Source organism: Crassostrea angulata, chromosome 5 (genome assembly GCF_025612915.1).
Source record: "Crassostrea angulata isolate pt1a10 chromosome 5, ASM2561291v2, whole genome shotgun sequence".
Classification (NCBI taxonomy): Eukaryota; Metazoa; Mollusca; class Bivalvia; order Ostreida; family Ostreidae; genus Magallana; species Magallana angulata.
The window spans coordinates 26,492,142-26,506,524 of record NC_069115.1 but is presented as its reverse complement, the minus strand read 5'-3'; the positions used below and the strand labels follow the sequence as shown (position 1 = coordinate 26,506,524).

General features: G+C 32.6%; 2 protein-coding genes and 1 pseudogene across 2 annotated transcripts in view; 2 read left to right on the top strand and 1 right to left on the bottom strand.

Annotated features, from left to right (window-relative positions):
- LOC128183311 (26S proteasome non-ATPase regulatory subunit 13-like) overlaps positions 1-14,383 on the top strand; it is a 34,568-nt gene that overhangs the window by 7,421 nt on the left and 12,764 nt on the right. The window contains exons 6-7 of the mRNA XM_052852271.1: positions 10,913-11,084; positions 12,693-12,772. Coding sequence (XP_052708231.1) covers positions 10,913-11,084; positions 12,693-12,772 — 252 coding nt within the window. The remainder of the gene's footprint in view (positions 1-10,912; positions 11,085-12,692; positions 12,773-14,383) is intronic.
- Positions 205-4,390, top strand: LOC128183314 (uncharacterized; annotated as a pseudogene).
- On the bottom strand, positions 5,796-10,756 carry LOC128183310 (uncharacterized). Its single transcript, XM_052852270.1, has 9 exons — positions 9,760-10,756; positions 9,627-9,663; positions 9,096-9,178; positions 7,836-8,303; positions 7,168-7,644; positions 6,817-6,940; positions 6,458-6,588; positions 6,262-6,326; positions 5,796-6,141 (listed from the first exon to the last, which is right to left on the bottom strand). Exons 1-9 carry the CDS (start codon positions 10,273-10,275, stop codon positions 6,072-6,074), a joined length of 1,971 nt encoding a protein of 656 aa, XP_052708230.1. The 5' UTR covers positions 10,276-10,756; the 3' UTR covers positions 5,796-6,071.

The following is a 14,383-nucleotide window of genomic DNA, read 5'->3' as shown; positions in this document are numbered from 1 at the left end:
TAGTTTGCAAAATTGTGGGAATCAGGTCATTTAGGTGATGTCATCGATAAACAGCAGATGAGCATTGATGACTAAAATTAAGATTAAAGTAATAGGCATCCCCTGTACAATGATTTATAAAGATTTTATTCTCATACAATACAATCTAATTAAAATTAGATGTTTGATCCGCTCGCTTACTCGCTACACAAACATCTAACAACATCCCATAGAGGGTCACGTCAGGGGTCAAATTTGCGTAAAAATAGTGACCAATCGTTTTGGAGACGGAAATGCCTTCTTAACCAATGAGAAACGTCTTTCTTCTAATGTTCGGTTGTGCAAGCAAAATGGCGGCGAAAGAGGCAATGAACGAAGCAATTGAAAAGGTGTTGAAGAAATTTAATATTCCGAGTTTGAAATGAGAACAGAGACAGATATTGCAGTGTCTAGTGAACTTGGAAGACTGTTTGGCGGTCCTTCCTACAGGATTTGGAAAATCTCTGCCATTCCAGATGGCAATTCCTGTCCGGAGAGAGATGGGCATGAACGTTGGCAAAATTTTAGTATGTTGCCCGTTGATTTCTCTTATGCAGGACCAGGTGGCATATTTACGAAGTATTTCCAACTTGACTGCAGCATATAAAGGTTGGTGTATGAAAAGTTATAATGCATATTTTGTTCTGCTTTATTAAATCGGCTTTGAATAAAATACATTGAAAGCAATTTGCTTTTTGACAGATTATAAAAGGAAAATAAATCGGCACATAGAGTTAACCGAAATGCCCGTGATTTACCGAAATGTCCGTTGAAAACACCGAAGTGCCCCTCGAAATTACCGAAATGCCCATTATAACATTGTATAACATCGTAATATTTTTAATGAATTTACAAGAACATTTACCGGGTATTCAGAATCTATTGAAATATTTATTTATAGGGTCCAGTGATGAGGATGATAGAAATATTCTTGACGGAAGAGTAGATATTGTGTATGGCTCCCCAGAGGCATTGGTTGGCAACCCAGAATGGAGAGAATCAATGCGTAGTAGTCTTGAAGTCTCAACGATTGTTATTGACGAGTTTCATACAATAGCAACATGGTAAGTGCACATATTTTCAAGTTGCATATTGATACATAATATAGCAAGTGTCCAGTTAGTTGGCCTGTGGTGTACATGCAAATGACTGATAGTGAAACATTCTAATCTATATGTTGGATTCAATTAAAATTTCTTTAGAAGAATGATTATAGAGTTCATGGTTAAGGTATCCGATGTACAATTGACCAAAAAATGATGCCTGGTAAGGTATATATTCAATGTACTCGTTTGATAGGTAAGGATATGTAGTTTCTAAAAATAGATGTTTTTCCCGCCAAATCACTATGGGGAAGTAACTCTAGCTCTGCAAATCACGCATGGTAAAATACTACTTTTCTTTGACGAAAACATGTGTAATCATTAATAATATTTATGAAATAAAAATTGCCAACATATTTAAATAAAAATAAAGTTTTTAAATAAATTGATTACCTTTATCAATATCTTTTATTATTTTTGCGATTTTTTTTTACAATGACCATGACGACTCGCGCGATTTTTAACCCCCCCCCCCCCCCCCCCACGTCAGCCGTCGCATTCATAATCCAACGCATATTCCCGTTACCTGGTAATTTTCCTGTTTTCTATACCTTTACCATTTAGAACTTGTAATTTTAGAATTAAAAATCTAAACTGTTCAGTTTTTTTTCATTCAGCAAAATGTTTGCACAAAAAATATTGTTACTCATACAACGAAGTCGTGAATTGCGGGTCACATCAGGTGTGTAAAGCGTTACGAAAAAAGCGTGCAAGAACCGTGTGAAATGTTTTATTAGAATTCATTCCAAACCAATTCATTCCAAACTCGTAGAAAACAATATATATTGTATTATCTTTTACTCAAAATTGTATCCTTTTTAACAAAAAAATTAAGTCAGTTTTAAAATGGAGACTGTCGATAAAGTCTGACTACGATGTTTCCGTATCGGTACAATTGTGGAATGTACAATACATCAACATGCTTTACACAGTTAAACAAAATATGAATCAACCATAAATGACGCTGTGATGTTGTAATAAGCATGCATTTTTACACGATAAGATTGTGTACAAATACCACACATAACATGCATCGGACATCGGCTATCTGGCTGAACCTGTCAATCAAATTTCGAGTATTTGATTTCATTGGATGGTGACGCGCCTCTTTTATGTAAACAGCAAAATGAAACGAATTGACTTTAAAGCAGTCGGAATCAGTATCTAATAGTATTATTTGAATGATATAAAATCCAGCGATTTTGAAAAAGAGTAAAAAATGTACCGTTCATGCACATACATGTGATATAAAATGCGAGAGAAGAAAATTGTTTGGAATCCCGATGAAGAAATAAATCAATGATTAGAAATTTCATTATTTGACTCTTGTTAACTTGATTTACGGAAAATAACAAGGAGATGTTTTAACACAATAATAACAATAAACGTGTACAAGCATTTTAACCACATAATCCGTATGCAAAGTACTTTTTAAAAATAGTTAGTAGCAAATACGCCTTTATACAAATGTTAGGTCCGCAACACTCTGTATGTTTAATGAAATTAGGTATACAAAAAATTGAACAGATTGAATAGGGGCATACGATTAACAGACAATTAATAATTCAAGTCATGCACAGTCACAATTAATGTCTACGAAATCAATGATTAAAACGACCTACTCAGTATTTTTCGACGAAATACGTGACTTTTGCACTGCAACTTTTACTCTATAAATTAAGATTTGTTTCTTCACGTTATTGCAAGAGCGCCGAAGAAAAAAAATAACGTCATACAACGGCAAATGACGTGAAGCTGCTACAACGTCACAATCAACGTTTGGGGGGAAAGTTAAAATAACTCGTTTTAAAATTAAGAAAAAAAAATATTGCTTGACTTTATGCATCAATTGTTTATTATTTATCGTTTATTATGTCAGATCAAAAATAGTGCGACTTTTTGAAAATTTATTTCAAGCTCCGTAATCTACCGAGCTCATCCCGGAAAATCCCGAGCTCTCTGGCTCAATTGTACATCGGATACCTTAATTTTGAATAAATGAAGTTATCATGAAATAAATATTAAAGCTGTTTAAAGCAAGCAGATCTATATAACACCAAATTTTAATGAGATATAATACCGGTAAATACTTTTAGACAATAACATGTAATATGTTTTATAGGGGACAGAGTGAGGATGGCAAAGAGGCATTTAGGAAATGGTTTGGACATGTTGGAGAGCTACGATCATTATTTCCAAATGCCAATGTGTTGGCTCTGAGTGCAACATGCACGAAGAAAACAGCCAAACGTGTAAAGAAGTGCCTCAATCTTAGTGACAAATCCTTAGAAATCATTGTTTCACCTGATAAACCTAACATTAAATTAGTTGTAAAAAAGGTGTCAAAAAATATAGAAACTGCCATGTTTTGGCTGATCGACCCTCTCCAAGATTTATGTGAAAATTTCCCAAGGGTTATAATTTATTGTACTTCAATTAATGATGCGTCAAAAGTGTATAATTTTTTAATTGAAGAGGTGCCATCTTGTGTCCATCATATTGACTTATATCATTCAGAAACTGAAGACATTAAGTAATGAACTGAAAGAGTCGGACAGTAAACTTCGTATACTAGTTTCAACAAGTGCACTAGGTATGGGTATAGATGCCAAAGGTTTTAACAGTGTTATTTTATATGGTGCACAGTCAAATGTCTCAGATTTTGTGCAAGAAATTGGAAGAGTAGGGAGGGACAACATGCCATCTATTGCTTTAGTAATTTTTAATTCGTATCATCAACGATTGGCTGATCAAGCCATTAAGAAAATACTTCTTACGAATGATTGTAGACGTCTTTGTCTTTTGGACAATTTTTTGGATGACCACGAACTGATTAAAGTAAAAGAAAGTTTAGTGGGACAGCATGCATGCTGTGATAATTGTGCCCTCAACTGTATGTGTAAAGAATGTATATTATTGCCAATTGAAAAAATGTATGATTTTAATGTGAACACAGAGGAAAGTGATGATAGTGACAGTGATAAAACAGAGGAATATGAATCTGATTAAGACTTATATGAACCATTATAACTCTATCCATCAATGTTAATTTCTTATTGATATTTGAAATTCATTGTTATGTGCTGTCTTATTTACTGAAAACAATGTGTATAAGTCTGAATTTGGAATTTATCTTGAAATCACTGTAAAGGATTTACAGTCTTTTGATAGAGAGTGTTACTAGAGAAACATGTACTTCATTTCATACCAAAACATGTTCAACAATGATTATATATGCATAAATTTGTTGAAGTTAAAATTAGTTTCTGTTTCATTATTTAGACAGAATTGTGTCGATACCAGATCAGTTGGTAAAAAATTATTCTTCACATCGTTTTTAAAATTTTAGATATGATTTTAGACATAAGCTAGGTATTTTGGCTTTTTAAAATTTTAATGTTTTCATAGATCTCTTCTTCTGAGGGAGATTAAAAAGAGTCTTAAAATGATCGGACAATCTAGTCTCTTAATTAACATTTACAGCCTATATACCAGGTAATCAATGTAATTAGAATTTGCTACCAAATAAAATTATAGAGAAAATGTAAACCAAGTGTATCATAATTGAAATAACATTTACAGTGAAACATCAAATAAGGTGGCTATAAAATATTTATTAAAGATGCAATGCATATTTTTGATATCGTGATACAATCACAATGTTGCTCATTTATAACTACCCGTATGTCTGATTGACTTGATATAATGCACCAAAGTTAGGTTGTACATGTAACAATACATGTTGAACAGTAAAAAAAAACCACCATAGAAACAGTGTGTAATACATTATGCATGATAAATCATGTACAACAGTACCTACCATTTCAAAAACTAGTAGCAGTCATTATGTACTGATATATGTAAAAGTTGCAGTCATAAGGAAGAAATGGCTAAAAAAGTTTAAGCATAACACAGTTATACCCGTGGATCTCTTAGGCGAATAAAAGGTTGGCTTGGTTTATGTCTATGTATCATAGTAGATAATCCAACAAATGCATTGTCAAATGGGTTTTTGTCCACTGAAATATCTTGAGACTTGAATTTTCGATTTGGAACAATAGAAAGCATATTAGTATTTTGTAAATCTTTTAAGACCTTTAAAACATCTTCCTTGTAACTAGGGATGTGATGGAAGGCCTTTCTGCTATGGATTTCAGTAATGACATCAAAGTGACTAACTAAATTTATTAAGTGGGGATATTCCTTTGAATGGGCAAGGATGCTTTCTTTTGTTTTATGGCCAGAGCAAGCAATCTTGCTGTCCCTATTTAACATTTCAAGGTATTCGTCCAATGACACATTGTTGTTTTTTCCACCTTGTAAATTTACGAAGCGGTTGGCTACTAGGCGTTCCTTTTGGTCATCAGGGAGAATGCCAGATGTTAACGATATCAAATGAATCGAGCCAATAGAATACTTTACTTTGTTTGTCAGATGGTAGACAGGAAGTTCATATTTTGCTGATTTTACAGCCCTCTCACCGTCACCCATATCAACAGCAGTGTCTAAATTCTTGTGCAAAATAACAAGCTTAAACAGCATGACAAGGTAATCGTGCATTTGGTCTTGAGTTTTATTCTTCGGTTTTTTTGATGGCTTTGCAATGTGAATGTCATGAACCTTCTCTTCATGGGTTTGTAAAGAGAGAACACGTGCATATGTTTTGTCACAATGATGACATTTAAATCTTCCTTCCTCTAGTGTTGATGTCCAATAGTTTTCTGGGTGTTGTGGGTCACACACAATGTTACGTAAATTCTGAAAAATGTCATCTGTACTGTCAAAAAAATACTTCCTCAGAATGTTTTCACTAACAGAGTCAATGTACTCTATTTTTTCTTCATCTGACATAGCTGCAAAGTTTCTTGGCAGATCAATTGCATGTTCAATGTCTGGAACGTCAAAGAAATTCAGGAAAAGTAGCAAACAGATGGCATCCAGGATCACATATTACAGCATCTTGTATGCTCTGTAGGCATTATACACTTGCCCTTTCACATTTCTCATGTTCAGGAGGTTCCTACAATCAATTAAATAAAAAATAATTCAAAGCCAGTAACATGTATTTTCACAATAAATCTGTTATTATACACACATTAAATGTATGACATACGAGTCAAATAAACTTGCTTTATCATACCGATAGTAATATACTGTGCCTTGGTCCACAGCACTCTTGGTTGAATATGTCAGTTTGTGTATAGCCTAAAAAGAAATGGTACCATGAATTTCAAAGCATTTTAGTCTTCTTTAAATTTTACTTGAAACAAACAATTCTTCTATACACTACTGTCAATCAAGAAACATACTACATGTATTATGTATCAAATACATACCTCTAAGAAATTCATGAGTCTGTGGAAGTCCTCAATTTTGGACACAAAGCCTTGTAATTTTTGCAGCGGTGTTTCAGCATTAGCCATAGCTTTCTGAGCTGCTTGCACTCGTTCATCTGTTAACCTGTCACCTAATTAAAACATTAATTTGATTATATATGTATATTAGTCTATCATTTAAACCTTTATTTTAGAAACACAAAGCAACATGAATTATTGCATTTTTTGCTTAATATTTAACACAACCATTACAAGAAAAATCACGTAAGGATCTTTCTGTAGTATACATGTACTATAATATTGTTATCTTAGATGAACTAAAAAAATAACTGCAAGTCTCATTATTATATAAAACAAACCTCCAAAAAAGACAGATTCCACTACTTCTCCATCCTTGCATGGGACATAAACAGATAACGTTTTCAAAAGCCGAATCAACTCAGGTGTTTTATTCTCGTTGCAATCAAAAAGTCCAAGTGGGTACTTTAAAAAATAGAGAGAAAAAATGTAACCTTGTATATCTTCCATTAAAAGCTAAATGGGTTTATATTATTTACTGATAAAATTAAAATGTTTCATAAAGTATATATTTCAATACTGAATCTGTTTCTTTAATAATATCAATTTACATTTAAACAACAATTAATACACTGAATTCTTCTGATTTTCAATGTAAGGAAAAATTATAATTACATATATAACAAAATTACTTGTTTTGTTTTATTTCCAACACAGTGAGAATATTTATGTTCCAAATGCTTTGGGTAGATCTTTCCATATATTTTCTGCAATTCAGGATGATTTTCGATGACTGATGTAGAGAAAATAAATGTTAGCTCTTTCATCAAGTTCTTTTGGTCGTCTATGGATGGAATGAAGGTTCCAACTTCAATGTCATGTGGTGCGGAAGCATGACAGCCACGTTCAGTTGGGATAACTCTATCCACTATGGCGTACACATGAAACAGATGAAGAGAAATAGTTTTCCGATCCGATGTTCTATATGATGGAAGTATGTTCTTGTCCCAATTGTCTCCAATTATTTGATATTTGACACTTCCTCCTTCAGCCCAAGAATCCCGAATCTTTAAAATTTCTTTGTCCAACACATCCTGCCAGTCAAGTAGCTTTCTCTTTATAGTGAGTGGATGTACTGTTAACCCAACATGAGATAGTCTTTCTATGTCCTAAAATAAACATAACATATCATATAAGAATGCCTTTATACTTAAGGGTTAATTGTACCATGAAACTATAAATTTACTTCCATTTTAATAATAACGGTACAGGTTAACTAAACAAGAGGCATCAAAGATTTTAAAAATGTAAAAAAAATTCTCTTTTTTAAGGAAATATTTTACACAAAGTACATGTATACCCGCTGTGTGCATCCACCATGATATAAAAGAAAACCATTTATGTACTGCATAACAGCCATCTCCTGACTTCTTCCATGAAGTGCTATGCCTACAGTTTGCAAAGCATGAAGAAATGGTTTGCTTCCAACAACAGGTGGAATGTCAGACACAGTAGCTGTTATTATAGATAAAAGTGCTGGACACATCATCTGCAGTTGTTGGTAGATATTCTCCCATCGGAAGTTGAAAAAATCTGCATGGGTTTTCTGTTGGAGTAGTGTTCCTGAACCTCTTTTTGAAACTGCTTTACATTCTTCTTGCACAATCTTCTGGGAGCCTTGCACTAATACCATTGGGTTGTGTTTACGCAAAATGTCAACTATGGTACTGTCTGCATTTCCACCTCTTGCTATAGCTTTGCAGATCTGTTGGTGGGCATCCTCTTTGATAGTCGCAGATTTTCTCCCACTTGGATAGTGCACCACAACCTGGTAGTTTAAAAAGCTATCAAAATTAAAATCAAATCATGCAAATATGATGAAATACATTTAAATGCTTTTTATCAAATTAGACATAAATATACACCTTTTCAAACAATATGATCTTTATGACTAATTATTTAATAATTTTCAATTACATATATACATGTACGTTTTTTGAAATATTTCTCATACTGATTTAAAGTCATTGTATAAGCTAATTAGTGGAATATTGGAAACTTTATCTCTCATTCTTTCTCTCTCTTCCTTTCTTTGGTTAGTGTACAAGTTTTTTCAAAAATTCTTTTGTAACATAATGTTAGAATGAACATAAAACAGAAACTCAACAAATTACTAACTAAATTCTAATTCATCACATGCACTAATCATGCATTGAGAGACCAATAGTTTGGAATAAAAAGGCTAATTCTTTAGGGTTTGAAGAATCTTCAGAATTCAGAATTAAAACAGTCAACTATAGTGGAACAACCTACAATAATGATGTCTCAAAAATCAAAAAAGCAGGATTCTACTTCTGGGTGGGTTCTTTTGTCAGATATAGTAACCTTTGCAGATTTGTTTTCTTTTTAATTACATAATTATGTATACCCAAAGCACACTAAAACAAAGGTAACAAAGTTAAATCTAAAAGTCAACAAAAATATTCATTACAACTACATGTAGTATTCTGCTTTTCTACAATAACTCAAAATAAATAAAACAAGAACAAATGTAATCTTAAAATAAGCCAAACAGATAACATGAAAAATAACAATTTTTTTGAAAATTTTAACATTGCACCTCTACTCTCCCATCAAGGGAACATTGGTCAGATTTGTTCTCTTTGACAGAGAAAAGGGCTCTCTTTGTTTTTGGAACAGGTTCTGTCACAATTACATTCATTATACATTATTACATGTGTTAAAGTAGGAATCAGTAGAATAACCCTAACCTAACAATACCTTTTTCGATTTTAAGCCGTAAAGACATGTGACGGTAAATCAATGATTTGTCAATTATGTTACCATAAACTTACCTGACAATTTTGTGTTTGAGTACTGAGTGAGCAAGCACATCTAACATAATTTTATTTTGATTGCTCCTATAACAACAGTTGTGCAATACATATTTGATTTGAAACATACATTTTAAAATTCAATCACTGTGACCAGGGACATATATACTAATATACATCCCTGCTGTGACAGATACTTTAATCCGAAATATTAAAATCTATGTCTCAATTCTTATAAAATCTATTTTAAGCAACACACACACAACAAAGACAGTTTTTAAACATCTTATAAAATCTATATGTACTCCTTAACTTACCAAAGTCTTGTTCTTTTTCACTGACTTTGCTCAGGATCTGTAAACATAAAAATACAAATAATAAAACTTCAATTCCTTAGTTTAAAACTATAAATCTTTCAAGAGAGACATTGAATGAAGATTTTTTTTTTACCTCAGTTTGTGGTGCAATTTTTCTGTACTTCGTTAATTCACGGAATGGGGACAGTTTCACAGGTGAAACAAACGAAACTTTGGCGAGGGGGTTTGCCGGTCCACTGCAAGTACCACTCGTGTCAGGGGGGTTCGGATCAGGACGTAACATTCTCTTAGTAACAGACGTCCGTCTGGGAGAGGGGAGGGATATAATTTGTGTTCTATATACAAAATCTATGCTTTCCCTGATCTTTTGTTTTGCAGCTTGGTTTTTTTCATCTGTTTTAATGACAGACTCAACTGATCTGAAGCATTTTCTGCATATACCCCCGTCACATTCTTGGATGTCGGATCTTTCACTCACTTTCTTAATGTATTCGATCCTTTCCGAGTTCAATTTAAGCTTTGACTGATAGAATTTATGAATTATGTCTTTACCGTCTGCAGTCCTTTCATGCTGTACGAAAGAAAACCCGCAAACAATGCACGAATCTCCCAAAACACACGTTTTCCTAGGTGTCATAGACTGCGCCATATTTGTTTTCTTTCGTTTAGAACACCTCGGGTATCTACGTACGCTGATGATAAAGCCGAGAAGTTCGAAGTCTCACCCAACGAATCGGAACAAGTTATTTCATTGGTTAGCTAAAAGGTCACACTGACGTGACCCTCTATGGGATGTTGTTAGATGTTTGTGTAGCGAGTAAGCGAGCGGATCAAACATCTAATTTTAATTAGATTGCATACAATACTATTTAAAAATTGGTTGAAATTGGGGCAGATATTTGACCATACCAAATATAGTCCTTTTTGAAAATGAGGGGCATGCTCCTTTAAAGTAGAGATAATTAAAATTCATTGAAAATTTGTTCATATTTAAAAAAAAAAATCTTCACTTAACCTCGAAAACACCTCGAGATTATCAATGTCTATCATCCATGAAAATTTCAAGAGAATCTGTTCAGCAATCTCTGAGAAATCTTGTGGACATAAAAAGGGAAAAAAATAATATGAAACAAAGAAAAAACACTACAATCACTAAAAGGTCTTCCGTTAAAAATAAAAATTAAAAATAAAAAGGAAAAATTTTGAAAAAAAAAAGATCATGACAGTGCCTCGATTTATACACTAATCCAACATATTGTTCAATCTTCTTTTACTGATCTTTAAAGACAGTGGTGGAGGAATGTAGTGGATTATTAAACAACTTGGATGGAGTAACAACAGTACATGGACGATTTTATGAGCTATCTAGTAACTACCACAAGTTGATGGGGAACCATGCCTTATATTATCAAGAAGCACTTCGATTCCTTGGCTGTACAAATATGAATGATATGCCAGGTTTGTAACATGAATTATGTTCAAATTTACTTTTGGCAGTTTTAATTATCTTTTATCTCACCTGAGATAGAAGCTCAAGTGAGCTATTCTGATCTCTTTTTGCCCAGAGTTCTGTCTGTCCGCCAGCTTGTGAATGTTTTAAACTCCAGAAACACTGGGTCAATTTAAACAAAAAAAAACCTGGTACAAAGCATCTTGTAGGGAAGGGCTTTTAAATTTGTTTTAATAATAAAAGATCTCGCGTATTTGATGTGATAATTAGCAAATACCGTATTTTACCGACGATTAGGCGGAATTTTTTTTCTCTGAAGCAGAGCACCCGACTTATCATCATGATCGACTTGTCTAAGGTTGAGATCAGAAAATTGTTAAAAATAGCATTTAAAATCTTGGTTTTAATCATTTTGAGTTGGCTGTGTGATTGGAAATTATGTTCTTGAATTCATTGTTCATCTTTAATAATTATATTCAAAATATCGCAGCCATAATATATTAAAATCCTCCCTCTCCAACGGGAATTGGAAATAAGTAGGGGGTTCAATATAATCGGGTCCATAATATTTTGAACCAATGAAAATTAGAGGGGGGTTTAAAATATTGCAGCCATAATATTTTGAACCCCCTATCCAAAGGGAATTGGATATAAGAAGGTTCAATATATTGTGGCCATAATATTTTGAACCCCCTCTCCAATAGGAATTTGAAATAAGTAGAGGGTTTAATATAATGCGGCCATAATATTTTGAGCCCCCTTTCCAAAAGCGTTTTATGTAAACTGTTTAGTGAGTGTAAAGTGAGCTTGCACGAGCTTGTGGTGTAGTTGTACGTTTCAGGGTCTTGAGAGTTATTCATTATTACATGTACTTAAAAACTTTTCAAATGTTTATGTTATTAAACATGCATATTTAGATTTAAATGAAATACTTAAGTGTTTTTATTATAAATATGTATCTCATATATGTTAAGTATTATAATGTGTAAGTCAGTGCCCTCCAAACTGGCAAAAGTTTCAGAACCATTGACTTCTGCAAGATTAGACAAGTTTTACTGTACTGTAGTCGCATACTTAAGGTCAGACGACACGTTCCTCAATTTTAGATAACTTTTTCCAGGAATTGGTTAATGGTTTACAACTACTTTGACAAGCTTTCTTGGAAAAAAGTTAGGGTACCTTACCAGGCATTTCTGCAAAATACTAGAGTATGCAATTTTCTATATAATCTTCTTGAAAATACACTTGAATTGCTGATATAAAAATAAATACATCTACAGCACAGCGAAATTCACTATATAAGAACTATATCTCCGCCGTGGCGGGCCTTTGAACTCACGACCTCTAGAACCTATACGCTTCTGGCAGAGAGCGGCCACAGTTCTAACCACTCGACCATCTAGACATATAACCAAATCCAAGTAAATTTTGATAATTTTTTAAGTGATTATAGAATGAATATTTTTTATTGGAATTCTTTATTACGAGGAGATACAAAAAAGATTCTCGAGGAACGTGTCGTCTGACCTTAAGGGTTAGTCTATCTCTAAATGATGATAAACATTTTTACTATCTTTCAAATCTAACCACTCAGGAATATCATTTTTTTTCTTTAGCATCAGAACAAATTGAGAGAGCATTTAATCTTGGTTTGGCTGCCATTTTGGGAGATGGAGTATATAATTTTGGAGAATTGGTAAGTTTGCACTTGGGGATAACCATGCCTCATCCTGTGCTGCTGTGTGAACTTCTCTGTTCACACCTAGCTGCAGGTCTGTAGCTCCTTTTCTGAAAAAAATTTGATGGACGATCTGGGAGCTACAAAGTCTTATGTGTTAAAAAGTTGCTATTTACATCACACAAAAAATTTCTCTTGGTTTGGACTGATTAACCGTAATTTTACACAAATTGTATGAAAATATTGGATATTTAATTTCTTACACAATTTACTATGATGTCACATTACATGTACTTGCCTCAGACTTTCTCTCAGGCATCCTAACTGACCTTAGAAAATAAAGAACATGTACGTCTGTTAAATTCATGTGCAGAATGAGAGTCACAATTCTTTCATGTGATGACTACTTCACTTTACGGGACTGGTGATGGGGTTTAAAAAATATCAGATCAAAGTAAAGTGACAATCTGTTGTAAAATGTTTAATGAAATTTTTGGAATTGAATATTTGTACAAAATGTGTTCTGAAATAAGATTAGGCCACCAAAAGTTAATTCTATGTTTAATGTATTTCAAAATAACAAGCCTACGAGGGAGGGCAATAAAATAAAAAATATCAAAATTTTAAAACATTTTAAAACAATTGATATTTATTCATTTACATTATTACAAATACAGTGGGATTGAAGATATATATATATATATATATATATATATATATATATATATATATATATATATATATATATATATATATATATATATACACACAGTAAAACTCGTTTAGTACGAACACGGATATAGCGAATTCTCGGATATAGCGAAGTCTTTTTGAGTCCCCGGTAAAATTCGTAACAAATCCTTGCAAATTTTTACGGCTATAACGAATTCGGATATAACGAATTTACGGATATAGCGAACTGATTTTGAGTCCCGTAGAGGTGAATTATAACGAAATTTTACAGGTTTATAACGAATGTCTTTACTGTTTAAAAAAGTTTGCACTACCCTTTAACATAATAGTTTGAATGAATTTATATTCATATATTTTTTTCGATTTACAATTCACTTATTTAAGGTATCAAAGCAATGTATTTTTATTCTAAGCCTCAATTAGCAAAAATTATAGTCTGGTCTAAGAATACATGTATATTAAGTGGCTATAGTTATTATTACGAATTCGTTATACAGATATAGCGAATTACGGATATAACGAAGTAAATCCATCGGTCCTTAGGACTTCGCTATAACCGAGTTTTACTGTGTGTATATATATATATATATATATATATATATATATATATATATATATATATATATATATATATATATATATATATATATATATATATATATATAATTTTTACAGATTGCAGTATTTTAGTAAAATCAAACTGGAAAAAATCAAAATAAAATATGGGTTTGATAGTTTTTTATTTTAAACACAATAGCTCATAAACCTATCTACATGGGTTTTTTTAAACATTAAACTTTGGACAGCCAAATGAGCCCAAAACTACCACAAGTTTTTGCAGCTTTTTAAACTAATTGTAAGGAAATGAGGCTCCCAGGTTGTCCATCTGAACCTATTATAGCAAAACTTGAATGAAATGAAAATGGATAAAATGAA

Coding starts and splice junctions, on each gene's coding strand:
- LOC128183310 (XM_052852270.1), bottom strand. CDS start 10,275: ATGGCGCAGTCTATGACACCTAGGAAAACGTGTGTTTTGGGAGATTCG. Junction 6,941..7,167: donor TTGGAAATAAAACAAAACAA/GTAATTTTGTTA, acceptor TATTTTTTAAAG/TACCCACTTGGACTTTTTGA. Junction 6,327..6,457: donor GACTCATGAATTTCTTAGAG/GTATGTATTTGA, acceptor ATTTCTTTTTAG/GCTATACACAAACTGACATA.